General features: G+C 41.0%; 1 protein-coding gene across 1 annotated transcript; it reads right to left on the minus strand.

Annotated features, from left to right (window-relative positions):
• Positions 1–3,401: 3,401 nt before the first annotated feature.
• ybx1.L (Y-box binding protein 1 L homeolog) lies at positions 3,402–8,914 on the minus strand. Its single transcript, NM_001085898.1, is given in 8 exon segments — positions 3,402–3,753; positions 4,383–4,648; positions 4,784–4,866; positions 5,360–5,665; positions 6,094–6,183; positions 6,342–6,375; positions 7,362–7,425; positions 8,661–8,914. Coding segments are annotated over 7 exon segments (912 nt in total). The 5' UTR covers positions 8,761–8,914; the 3' UTR covers positions 3,402–3,753; positions 4,383–4,413.
• Positions 8,915–14,573: the final 5,659 nt, after the last annotated feature.

The following is a 14,573-nucleotide window of genomic DNA, read 5'->3' on the forward strand; positions in this document are numbered from 1 at the left end:
CATTTGCTGCTTCCATTTGTTCAACAGTATACTTTGTTTAGTAGTCAATGTCAGTCTGTGGGGGAGGGAGTTGTCAAGTAACTCAGTATCCACCATCAATTATTGGTACATAACCCAAACATGAACATTCTCTGTTACATACAATCCACCTGCCCTACTGCCTTGCCTATCCTATAGAAAGAAAAAAGTTCAACCAGTTACTTGCCCTAATCATCCAGGGGCAATCACTTCGCCCAGATCGTTTCAAATTTAGTTTGGCAGTTCCTGGAGACATAAACCACATCAACATCCACTTAACTCATATTAAAGTGGTTTATCTGCTTTAGGCTAATCCCACACTGGGCTGTTTCTCAAACTGTGCATAAGTGCAGGCTGAAAAACAGTCCCTCCTCTCAGATCCATGCTCTCCTGTGTCTGCACCCACAGGCACTGCATTGGAGAGTGCGGATGGCAGTGAATTAGCTGATTCTTGGCTTTTGTTTATATGCAGGCCCTAGAATCTGCTACTTTCTGTATTAGCCTTATGCTCATCTGATTTTATTTACTACGGTAAGCAGAGCAAGTTCAGAATTTTTTCCTGATTGCAGTCAGCCAATATGACCAGCAGGTGGAGCTGTTCTTTGCATAAGGAGTTTTAAATAGTCTACAATCTTTTAGGGCTGATTCTCATTCACTTCCTTTATCTTCTGGACAACCGTCACGTCACGTGTGTGTCATCACATGGCGACGGATAGCTCCTTGGCACGCTGTGGAGTTCAGCCCATATATAATATATGAGCATAGAGATAATTTATGCTACAGCACACCCTGACTCCTGATTCAATGTAGCTTGGTGCTCAGTTGGAGGGACACCAAATACTGTGTAAAAACTAAGATATGGCCCAAAATTTTGTTACTAAATAAACACAGGGGACATACCCACATTCCCCTACACTGCACTGCCTTGTTTTGCTGATCATGTTTTTTACCCTATAAGAAATACATACTCTCGCCCTTTTGAGTGTTACAGTTCGATTATTTTGCAGAATCTATCTGGTCCACTAAGCTTCTTTTGGTAGATGTGCCTATGTAGTGTAAGTGTGACTGCAGTAGATTAATAGTCTACTCTAAAGGTGGCCATACACGGATAGATCCGCTCGTTTGGCGATGTCGCCAAACGAGCGGATCTCCCTCCGATATGCCCACCTTGAGGTGGGCAATATCGGGCTGATCCGATCGTGGGCCCTAGGGCCCAACAATCGGATCCTAGCGTTCGCCAAACGGGCGGTCGGATCGCGGGACCGCATCAACTAACAGATGCGGCCGCGATCCGACGGGATTTTTAATCCCATCCGATCGAGATCTGGCCGACTTTCGGCCAGATCTCGATCGGGGAAGCCCGTCGGGGGCCCCCATACACGGGCCAATAAGCTGCCGACACGGTCTGTCGGCAGCTTTTATCGGCCCGTGTATGGCCACCTTAAGGCAACACCAGGTGAACTTTATTTGGCTGCGGGGTTTTTCATACACACCCATCTTGTAAGGGGCCTATAAGACAACAGAAGGAAAATAATTGTGCATTTACTATGGGCGTTTTAAGTTCAGATTCCATAAAGGTTCTATTTGCTTTCATTCACTGAGCTGGATTGATGAGTGATGGGGGGGGGAATATCCTACTAAGGGATTGTGCATGCTTTGGACTTTATACTGGTGCTGATACCAGATTGCACAAACAAAAGCTTAATATTGCCCCTATCATGCTGGTTCAATAATTAATCATTGTTTGCAGATATTAAACCTGCCAGAACAACCAAAGCACTGATATGTGTATGTGGCAGAACAATTAAGTGCTTGTGTGAGCATTCACTTGTATAAAAGCTATACTGTCATACTACATGCCACGTCGATGTCAGCCATATGGCAGAGACACACGTGGAGATTTGTCGCCTGGCGACTAATTGCCTCTTCTTCGGGCGACTAATCTCACCAAACTGCCTTCCCGTCGGCGGGATGGCACTCTGAGTGCTTCGTTCTCCAAAGTCGCCTAACAAGGAAACTTCAGAAAACGAAGCGCTCTGAGTGCCATCCCATCAGGCGATTTAGATCCTAGCTGGCTGGAAGTCAGTTTGGGGAGATTAGTCGCCAGAAGAGGTGATTTGTCGCCAGGTGACAACATCTCCCTGAATCTCCACGTGTGTCTAAAGCTCCAGTGAGCAACAAGATACTTGACATTAGGCTACAAGGCAGCAGATGAGTTGGGGAAAAGCTCTTTCGAATGTCATAGCTGATCTGCAACTAAAAGGGGTGGTTCACCTTAAACTTTTTAGCAAAAGATGCTACCATGCAAACCAGCCTTTGAAAAATATGACTGGAGGTAAATAGTAAGGAACCACCATATGAGGTTTACCTTTACGTGGTATGGGGGCTCGCCAATGTTAGAACAAAATAACCTGGTTTTGAAAATCCAAGCAATGCATAGATACTAATTTACATATGAAACTGGACCAGGGAATGTGCATTGATCAAAACATCTCTTTGTTGGCTTTATACCCCAGTCCCCAAAAATGTATGGTGCCACCTAGAAGTAAGTTGAAGTGATGAGATGTTCTGGTTTGTCTGCTAAAAGGAAGCTTGCTTGTTTGCATACTAGAGAATATAGCTGGCACAGTCCTGATAACTCCTATACTGCATCCCAGAGTTTCATTAAACGCAGAGAAACGGCACATAAGAGAAGACCGTAAAAAAAAACCAGTTACATTAAAAGCTGAAGATGTATTCCTCCTGCAGTTTAGAACTCTGCATAATATCTTTAAAACTGGATAGATATAAAATAATTGTTCTCCTACACGGTGCAGCTAATGTAAATGTCCCCAATTATAGGCTGTTACAATATATTTTCTTCCATGCAAGTGTAGGTTTGGTTAATCAAAACAAGTTCATTCCATTTTATTCTGCCTGGCTGTATACAGGAGCCTTCAGACCTACAGTTTAGTAAAGTAATATGCTGGGGATTAGTGTTCTCTTCATGAGAACATGTTTTTTCAACTGAACTTCGTTTTTCCTTTTAGTTTTTTTTTTTTTTTTTTATCATTTGCCCTTTTCACTCTCCCAGCCTTCAAATGGGGGTTAGACAACACTCCCCGAAAAAAAAAAAAAATTGCTTTTTTTTTTTATCACCCATCTTTCTATTCAGGCCCTCTCCTATACCAGTATCTCATTTAAACCAATGTGTTGCTAGGGTAATTGGAACCCTAGTAACCAGATTGCAAACTGGAGAGCTTAAACCCCCCCCCCCCAACTGCATATGGTCTCAGAATATCACTATCAACAACGTACCAAGTTAATTTAAACCTGAACAACCCCTTTTAAGAAGTTTTGACAAGTCATCCTAGGATCACATGAAAGAATCCAAGCCAGAGGCATAATGTGAAGACCTTTATTAACAGATGCTTGCAGTTTGTTGACTTTTGAAAAACAATTAGGTGTACGCTTATTACAAATTAAAAATGAGGTTCTTAAAAATCTTAGTTTGACCAGATATGAAACAATTTAAAAACCTTTGAAGGTACATTGAGAAAAAATGTTTTTTTTAAAAAATTGTCATTCCCAAAAGGAGCTTTTTAGATAAAAAACAAAAACCATCTCTGCAGTTATCCATGCAGGATGAAGTTATCTGGTCAAGAGCAAAAAGCAAGCACTTAAGGTCTTCAGTTCCAATTCTTTGTTCATTTCTTATTGCTGGAATTTCTGTCTTGACATTTTGATGACAAAAAACTACAAGGGAAAAAAAAAAGTTGCATAAATTAGTTCCAATAAAACACTTCCTACTAAATCCAAAGAAAAAATAAAATAAAAAAGTGCTCCAAGAAAGGCACCCATGTGATCAGAGCCTCACTTCACACTTCTGCTTGACTTCAGCAGATCATAAACTTTTCTTCTAGTTCTGCATTTGTAAAACATTCTGTGCCATTAGGAATGTGATCCAGATCTATGTAGGTCTGCACTAACAGCTTTATGGAGAGACAACCCTTTCACTTTTCTGTTCATCATTCGTTGTCTTCTGAGCTAGCATTCATCCAAGTACCATTTCTCTCTAATTCTATATACTGCGCCTTGTCATTCTTTCCTGTAATTGGGATTCTATCAGTCCATTTTCAAAAGGTTCTCCAGCTTCCACACACAGAGGCACAGTTTGAAGCTTCCTAGTTTTGAATGCTGACTCTCCACTGTATTTAAAACATACTTGAAGAGCTACAGCCCTGGAATACAGAACATTCCCTATTCAGCCTCTATATCCAGAAATTAAAAATTCAACAGGTTTAACAAAACTAAAAAGGCAACAGACTTCATGTCTGAGCAACTATGGCTGTGCAGTCATCCTGCTTTCCAGTTCATTCACTAACCCGGATGGTGGTAGAGTTGGTAAGCCGGTATTTACTCAGCCCCGCCCTGCTCAGCCTCGGGAGTGGACGTGTTCTCAGCTGATGTTTCGGCTGCCTTGGTCTCTTTACCATCTTGTGATTTAGGGTTTTCTGGGCGTCTGCGTCTGTAGTTAAAGTTACGGCGGTACCGACGTTGAGGTGGTGGCTGACTCTGGGTTTCATCCCCCTGATTTTCTTTGTCCTCCTCATTTCCTTCCTCTCTAGGTTGTCTCTGTCGCGGGGGTCCCCTGAAATCATATTTTTTTAAAAATGAAGACATGGCACACCATAGGATTATGCTTAGTGTTTGAAGGGGAGACCAACGCTGCTGCTTTACAGATCAACACATGCATCAGTCAATTATTAATAAAGTTTAAAAATACCTGCGAAATCGTGGTCTGAAGCCTCTATACATATTTTGTCTCGCAGGTCTGCCTTGTTCATCTGTACCTTGGCTATCTGCTCCCTGGAAAAGGGGTGGGTAAGAAGAAAAAAAAAAAAAAGTTCAAGGCTAATCCGCAAACATTATATGGAAATAAATACCAATAGTAGGTGCATGAAAGATGTACATTCGTTATCCTTCCTACTACTGAATTACTAATCCATTTAGCCATGTGGATGTTGGCTAGTATTTCACTTAAAAGTACACACTGAATATTTCACAGAGGTATGATCTACAATACAGAACAGACGTTACAAGAACTTCTATTCAACACGTGTGTGTGTGTGTGTGTGTGTGTGTGTGTGTGTGTGTGTGTGTGTGTGTGTGGTGTGTGGTGTGTGTGTCACACCAAATACAACGCTGCTTGAGGTTTTTTGCAGTTGTACAGCAAAGGCAAGTTAAAATATGTAATGCTTTTGCCTCAAAACACCACTTTCCAATTTAAAGTTTCAAAAGCCTATTTGCAACTTTAAATTTACCGTAACAGCTAGCAATGGTAGTATACACAGATAAATACCTCTGCTTCATCTCCTTGAACAGGAGCATTGGAGTATTGAGGTCTGCGTCCATATGGTCTCCGTGTGTAGTATGGTGGGAAACGCCTTCTGTGGTATGGACGCTGTTGATTTGAATCGTCTCCTTCTGGTGCACTCTCATTCTCCTCTGCCTTTTCTCCACTTTCGTTGTTTTGGTAATTTTGCTGGTAGTTGCGTGGAGGACCTCTGCGACGTGGATAGCGCCTGTAATGATTACGGTCTGCTGCATATTTGCTGCCTTGGACTGGAACACCCTCTGGACCAGTTACATTAGCTGCCTCTGCACCCTATGCAACAACAAAAGCATTAATATGGCTTCAGATGACATTCAACATTACAAAATTGCTTATAAATAATTTCCCCTTAAATAATGGAAAGTTCATTAAATGTGCAGGACCTATTTTCTGGCCAGGTTTATTTTCTTTTAGCCATGAACTTGCAATAAACCTCTCAAATGTATATGCCGGGAAAGCTATAAATATTAAACTAGATTGCATGCAACTGAACATAACAGCCCCCGAAGGTATAATCGACCAAAACTTACAGTGGACGTTAGCTATGGCAACCAAAGTTACCAATCTTAAATGATTTAATATGATCAAGTATCGTAAAAGCGTATAGTATAGAACAGGGTATCCTTAACCAGAAATATATTCAGTATAGGATGTTTGGTAAAGCTGAAGTTTGAAACTTGTGCCTTTTTATATAGCCTTACCTTTTCACCCTCCACTACATCAAACTCAACAGTTTCACCATCTCCCACACTGCGAAGGTACTTCCTAGGGTTATTCTTCTTGATGGCAGTCTAGAATTAAAAAAAAAAAAAAAAATTAAATAAAAAAAAATGTTATTTGAGTGACTTCACAAAATCTCATCGGTATGCAATGCCTCATTGCATACATTTTCAACACTGGATTATTAAAAAATATAAAGATATGCTACAGGGCCAAGTACAATACTTACTTGGTGTACAAACACATCTTCCTTGGTGTCATTCCTAGAAGGATGAAATACAAAATGTTAAGACATGGGTAGAAGCTATACACGTTACAACAAGATACACTAAAAGCTGTAATGTACAATCATTCATTTATGTTTATAGGTCAGATAAAAGCAACTGAAGAAAAAACAAAGTATGCTAGACAAGCAGTTTGTCTAGGGATCATAAAACATTGTTGGGTTCTTTAGACAAAGTGCAGGCAAATGAGAATAGATTTTGATCTGAATCTTCTCTCGAAGATAAATGCACCACAGAGCTTATCTCGAAAACATGCAAGGGAAGAGGTTAGTTATTGTTTATAAAGCATCAGCTTTTGTTTGGTTTATGTGGAAAAGGTACACATTTCCCTTAAAAAAAAAAAAAAAAGCAATGTTATGGAAAACCTTCTCTAGGTAGTCAGTTCCCCAAAAGGAGGGAACTAATTTAAGTTTTACTGTAATTTTAAATGAAGCTCAGAATTACGGAAAGGCCGTCTCCCATAGACCACATTATACTTAAATCCAAATTTAATAAAAATGATTTCCTTTTAATATAATAGTACCTTGTACTTGATCCAAACCAAGATATAATAAATCCTTATTGGAAGCAAAACCAGTCTATTGGGTTTATTTAATGTTTACCTGTACAAATAGGACTACTGGGCAAAATTACTGTTTTTTCTGCATCGCTACACTTCCACAACAGTGGTAGGTAAAAGCTACTTTCCTTAGCACAGGAATTCATAAAAGTACAGCACTGAACATGTAGACAGCCCCTGTGATAAAACAGACAACATGGCAGCTCCCACTGCTCCATAAAGCATGTCTTAGAAAGTCCCCCCTCACCAACATTAAAATATTATAAAAATATATTTGCCAACTCAGACTAAGAACACTTTGGGGTGCACGTGGGTGTCGCCTGCTATAAATGCTTACTTGGAATCAGTTTACAGAAGACGTACTAACCAAAGGGACTTTACAGTTGGGGCAATTCAAACAACTCACCTGTTAATAAAGCCGTAACCATTGCGCACATTAAACCATTTGACTGTCCCCAAAACCTTGGTGGCTGAAAGAAAAAATTAAAGCGTAAGTTTGGAGAGCAGAACAACAGTAATCAAACACGCACAACTGCCTTTAATAGAAGGAGCACTTTGTCGTAGCAATTAAAAAGGGGGTTTGGACAGAGGGTGTCCGACTCGTTAATCAGCAGTCAGTGAACTATAAGCCAAAGCAATGGATACTCCATGGAGTTGTAGTCCAATGACTGACTGGCTGAGGGGATGCTATACAGGAGTTACGGTGTACAGGTTGGGACAAAAAGCATTGTCCCTATTTCATGCCTTGGTATCCTCATTTAGTAAGAAAACAATGGCACTAGGCGTGTGTGTGTCTGTATGCACCAGGAGCTCAATAAACACAGACAATTACAATGAAAGGGATGCATTCATCAACGATTCCTAGATCAGTGAGAGGATTTGTTTAGATGGAGCTGCTGGCTAGTCTGCAGATATCCCCATGGGAAAGGTTTATGTAGACAGGAATTTCAAATTATGGACTATGTACTTTGAACTAGGAATAATTCAGTCTCTTACTTCAGATGTTAAAGACTACAACTCCCAGAATTCCCTGGGGCTCTAAGCGCTATTACTAATGCAGCTGAGCTACAATAAAATGGCTCTCCCTCATGCAGTGGGAAGGCTCCTCCCGCTCGGGCCCAGTGTGTGTGTCAGCAGCTCACTATGGCACTACTACTATTACTCACTCACCACGTGGCTGGAGCAGAGCCAAGCCGCCACCCAGTCAGTCGGGATACACGGAGCCGCCAGTTCCCAGCACAATTGCGGCGGCGTGTTGTCCCAGCAGACGTGAGGCCGGGGGGTTACTGGGAAGCGAGGGAAGGCGCGGCGGCTTAGAATGGTGCGAACGAGACGGTGTAGGCCGCAGACGGCGGACATGTTACAGCCCAGGACACAGGAAAAGATGATGTCACGGCGCGCGAGCAGATGGGGGTGGGGTGATCCGTCACTAACAACTCCGCGTGGCATGAGACTCTGTCGGTTTAACCGCTACTCACCCGCTGCCCCACCTCGCGCCTTTATGAAAGCAAACAGTCGGCTTCACAATAAACAGTGACCATACGGCCGCCTGTCGGTGCAAATATCCAGCCATCGCCTTAACACGTGACTGTACAGTGTGTGTGCTCAGTGCTGGGGTTGTAATTAAATGAAGCCTGACGCGCCAAATACCCAGCCGTGCTTGTGTTGTAGGACATTGCTCACCCGCTCATTCACTCACACTTACCGATGACCTTCTTATCCCCCACGGTGGCCGCCGGTTCCTGGCCGGCCTTGCCCTCCAATGCGTCTGGCTGCTGCTGTTGTGTTTCAACCTCGCTGCTCATTGTGTCTTTGATGGTGTAAGTTTGGCTGCTTTCGGAGGTGGTGACTCGGGCCGGCGGTTGGTTCGCTTTAACTTCCCCCCGGGGTGTTGATGGTAACTCAGGCCGGCGGTGGGGCTGCTGCCTTTCGAGCTCCCTACTGTCCGCTCTTCTCTCCCGCTACCGATCGAACTGCCTAGCAATGGCCTTACAGACGGGTTAATCATCTCAGACATCCCGCCCTGGCTATTATATTATTGGTCAGGCGGCTTGTCATTCTCTGAGTTTAGCATAAACTACCGCTGTTGAATGGTAGATGGGCTTGTCAATCTGGAATCGACGCGTTCTGTTTGGATGGATCCCCTCTGTAATATTATTGGCTAAGGCAGATGTCAATAACAGGATTGGAGGATTAGTCTCAGCCTCCAGCGTCTGCAGTATTGAATAGGATGAATAATTTGAGCTCAAAATCTGACGAACCAGGGGGGATAATCAATTGCTCATAAAATGCAGGGACAGTTTAAATCAAATAAACACTGGCTATCCATACGTCGAGACATATAGGGCGTTAAAAGAGTGCAATGAGCTGAAGACTGGATCTGACCAGTGTAATCTCTAGATGCCATTTCCACACACACGCAAATCTATTGTCTGTGGAAGAGAGAAACAGGATCTGAGGAGAGGAGTTCAGAGTATGAGAGGAAGATAGAGGAGAGGATGAAGGTGGCAGCAATGTCAAAGTTAAAAGATGATGATCATTATTATTAACGCATATTTACAACATATTCCACAGTACTGTACAAAAGATGGGTGTATATAATGATTACATACAAAAATACTGCTCAACAGAGCTCACAAGTAAAATAAGGTGAAGGTAAGAGAGACAAGGTAAAACAACAGCATATGATTTATGAAGTTTTGAGACCAACAGTATTAATATACAGTGAGAGAAAGAGCGGGAGACGAGCAGTGGAGTGAATTAATGGAAGAGAGTAGAATGGGTAAAAAAGTACTGAGAAAGTATGTGGCATTGGCAGGTCTGGACTGAGAATCAAAATAGGCCCTGGCAATTCAGGTATCCAGAGGCCCCAACAGGCCACACAGAGGCCGATACAGTCCCCCCACCACTAAATAGCAAATGTCTATGGCATCTTACAGCAGCCCCTCTGGCATTTGCCAAAACCCACAGATTGCCTTGGCATTTCAGGTACTAAGAGGCCCCCACAGAGGCCCATAAATTCCCCTACAGCCCAATAAATAGTTATTGTCTATTGCATCTTACAGCAGCCCCTCTGGCATTTGCCAGAAACCACAGATTGCCAGTCCGGGCCTGGGCACTGGGGACAGAAAGAGAGAGAAATTTGGTAAAAGAAAAAAAGCTGCAATAACCGACTGATAAACCATACCAAATAAATGGAACTGGAGGCATACTGAGAATGTTCTTTAAAAGCCAGACTGCTGAAAAAATTGAAAAAAGTACAACTTTCCAACATACATTCATTAGGTAAATAGTCTTAAAGTTATTGGTAAATGTTTTTGCAACTGAAAGCAGTTTAGCCCTTCTGGCCTGATTGTTGAAACAATGTAGCAAAGACAGTTCTCCAGCTCTGTTTAGAAAATGCTACATTGTTTCATGGATCAGAACGGAAAGAGATACACACTGCTTTCAATTGTAATACCATTTTCTAATTACATTACAACGACTTACATTTTATAATGAATGTCTGTTATTTCAGGAGTCACAACCAACAGTGCGGAGAAATACAAACATACAGGCAAATACTGCTTTCAATAAGCAAGACGATTTACAAATACTACGCTGTAAATATACAAGTAACTTGAAATCATCCAAGCCCCTCTTAAAGGCATTAATAGAAACAGCCATCACAACATCTTATAGCAGGAGTGGCCATACTTTACTAATGCGGGGTCTACTTTTAGTGATTTGGTTCCATTATGATCTACATCCATAAAAGCATTGTTAGCATTCTGTTACATGGGAAATATTACTTAAATATTGATTTATGGGAAATGTATATTGCTATAGTTAACAACTATTTCTTATGTAACCTTAACATAATTAATATCTGATTGAAAAGAATGAAATAGGAGGGTGATTTAGGGTAAGGCCACACTGGGCATTTTTTGGGAGATTTGGTCGCCTGGCGTCCAATCTCCCCAAACATCTTCCCTCACTCTGCGCCGGCTAAAATGAAAAAACGCCGGCGCTAATCACACACGGCGGTTAGTTCCGAAGTCGCCCGTAATTTTAGCCAGCACAGAGTGAGGGAAGGCGTTGGGGGAGATTGATCGCTGCAAAGACGAGGCAATTAGTCGCCAGGCAACCAAATCTCCCCAAAACGCCCAGTGTGGCCTTACCCTTAGACAAGCTGTTTGTTGACAGTGTCTTGAGATCTACTGATCACAAGCTAAAGGTCTATAGATCCCGATCTACCTTTTGGGCACCCCAGCCTTATAGTGTAAGGTCATATTTACAGTTAATTGCCTCTAGAATTTTATCCTGAATTTTTCCCTAAGGAACGCTCCCTCAGCCTCTTCAAAAATAAACTCAAATATTATGTCCTGGAACACTAAGGGGCCGATTCACTAACTTCGAGTGAAGGATTCGAAGTAAAAAAACGTAGAGTTTCGAAGTGTTTTTTGGGCTACTTCGACCCTTGACTACGAGACTTTGAATCGAAGGATTCGAACTAAAAATTGTTCGACTATTTTATAGTCAATGTACTGTCTCTTTATGAAAAAACTTCGACCCCCTAGTTCGCCATCTAAAACCTACCGAACTCAATGTTAGCTTGCCTAAGTTTTATATTTTGGTCGAAGGATAATCCTTCGATCGTTGGATTAAAATCCTTCGATTCGAAGGATTTAATCGTTCGATCGAAGGATTATTCCTTCGATCGAACGATCAAACTATTTGCGCTAAAATCCTTCGACTTAGATATTCGAAGGATTTTAATTCCCAGTCGAATATCGAGGGTTAATTAACCCTCGATATTCGACCCTTGGTGAATCGGCCCCTAAATTGTGTCTCTTAATCTTTCACACATAGTAACATAGGAGCATACAATATCTCAATTATATCATTAGTCAGGAATAATAGTACTACCAATAATGATAGTTTCAAATAACTAAAAATCATTGGACATATTGACAATATACCCCATGCAAGCACAGCATAACCTAGATTGAATTAATAGTCCTGAATAGAATCATCGGCAAGCAGAGATGCGGTGTAGTGATGTGCGGGCTGACCCAAAGCTTGCAGAACCTGTGGGTTTGGGGCGACTTACGAACAAAGTTTGCAGGTGGGTGCGGGCTGAACTTTAGCTGTGCTCTCTTAGTACCCCTTCCACCAGAAGGGCTCCTTTTTATATAGAAAATGTTTGTAGTTCTTGACAGACACCAATCCAGAACATCCAAAAGTGGAACCCAGGAGTTCAAAATTTAAATAGTACAAAAAGTTTTTATTTTACATGATTGTGTCTCTTGACACAAAACGCGTAAGGCTTGCATGCCTGCTTCTGTCCATGCCATCAGGTGGGAGTGGGTAAATAAATAGGGGCATGTTGTGGGTTAGGGTCAGGTGCGGGTTCTTGGAGGCTGGGTTTTTCTCAAACCGCACATACACTAATACAGTGCTTTAAATACCCTCCAAACCATTCATAAACAGAATAAATAGTTCCCAATACAGAATCCTGTGGCACACCACTCTAATCCAATTAGAGAATGGACCGTTGAAAATATTGTTCACATTCTTTCAGCCAACAAACTTTATTAGGAAGGCAAATTTTATATGGCACTGTATCAAGCCTGGCCAAAGTATAAGAAGAACACAATTTGTTGGAGCGAAGCCTAGAGTACATGCCTTTATTAATGAAGAACATTAAAGTGATACTGACACTAAAAAATTAATTTTAGCATATGAATGTACATTAAATGTTACCTATGGGTCATGGTGATCATTTTTTGCTGAGAGGTTTGTTTTTGTATATAATTGTTAGTTGAAGTTCCTAAGCCTGACTCTCTGACTTTGCCAACCTGACTGTCCCATCTCAGCCTGTTAGTTACAGTTTCTAATGCTAACGGACTCCTGCTGCACAAATATGGCAGCCCCCTCATACAGGAACATGGGGGATCAGACAGGTAATGTAAAAGCATCATGCAAATACTTTATGGCAAAGTTAGAAGTAGCTTGCAAATCCAATATTATAATAGATGTAAAAAAAGTTTAATTTCAGGTGTCAGTATCTCTTTAATATTCAGTATCATAAAGGACAACCATTTTTGTCTGTTTACCCACACTTGAGCATAAGAAGCCATCATCCCAATCAATCTGTTGAAGAACTGATCCAAATATCTATTCTAAAGCAACTGGATTTTAGTTTTCTTGAAAAGGTTTATGGTTTTGAGAGGTAGACTAATTGCTTTTATTACCAGGTCTATCTCCCCCATGAGACACAACCTGGTCTCCACCCATGTCAGAAGTTATGGAGGATGCTGAGAAGCCTCTAAACAGAACATAGAAAAATGGTGGGAAAGGTTATGTTAATTTTCCCTGGCAACCAAAAGTTGCTCTTTTTTTTTTAATCACAATAAATTTGTCAAGTTTCTTCTACAAGCATACAGCAACATTATACAGTTTTTCTCAGTATCTGATCCACAGTTATTCAAGAATAAAATGTCATCTATTACAATCCAATAAATTGTTCAACCTTTGAAACAAAAAAGCTTCTCAATCATGTGAGATTATAATTACCTCTAATACACAAAGGCGGTTATTTATTAAAGCTCAATTTATTCTGGTCGAGCTTTTAAGGGGAAAATGCAAATTCTTTGAGGAAAAAAAAACGAATTGTTTTGAGATTTATTATACCCCGAAGCTGCTAAGTCTGATTCCAGTGTAGGAGTCAAGGGCAGATGTCCCTTTTCCAAATTGAAGATATCGTGGTCCGCGTTGGGTTTTATACAGTAATCGGAACAATTTAGGGTTTTCAACCAATAACTCAAAAAAAATCTAGCAATTCTGGAGTCAAATGCGAAAAAATTAGTATGATTTTATAGAGACTTTTCTCCAACTAAATTTTTCAAGTTATTTTATTAATATAAGGTAATATCGTGGACGGGAGTTTAGTCAAGTTTGTTTTATTGAACTTATGAGAAGAATTTCAAGTTTTAGTAAATAACCCCCAAAGTGTCTATAATTGTCTAATTATTGCTTATTGAATTTGCTACTAGAGAAAGAAGAATGTTGAACCCATATCTATTTTTAATCTTTTTTTTCTACTAGTTTTCTACTAGTTTCTGAAATTCAACTCTTGATACTATTTAGTGGAGTTATAGGTGGCACTGGACGTGGATACATTCTCTTGGTATATCAAGGTTCTGGTAAAGAACTGGTATAGAAATCTTTGGGTAAGGAAGTGAGCGGTTGCTAGAAGCATATATGGATTATTTGAGTAGACTATGGAAAACCATATGTACGGTTATCTGGTTCAGGGTTTTATACTAACACCTATGCAGATCTGTTTAATAAGGTCAACTAACTGCACTAACTAAAGTATCGGACATAGTCAAAACCTATTAATATTAAAGAGTTAAATGCAGGGTCATACCCAAGTCCACTTTCAACTGCAGATTCCAGCACTAACCCCCAGCGATCACATCCACAAGGAGCGAGATACACATTGTGTGGTGGGGGTGTGTGTGGAGCTCATGACTGGAATGACACCCCAGACCAACACTGGTTACACAACTCTGAAGTCCAACGCCAAAGTTTCAGCTCATAAAGAAGAATAATAAAGTGTCACGGTCGGCAC

The sequence above is a fragment of the Xenopus laevis genome, chromosome 7L (assembly GCF_017654675.1).
Source record: "Xenopus laevis strain J_2021 chromosome 7L, Xenopus_laevis_v10.1, whole genome shotgun sequence".
In the NCBI taxonomy this organism is placed as follows: domain Eukaryota; kingdom Metazoa; phylum Chordata; class Amphibia; order Anura; family Pipidae; genus Xenopus; species Xenopus laevis.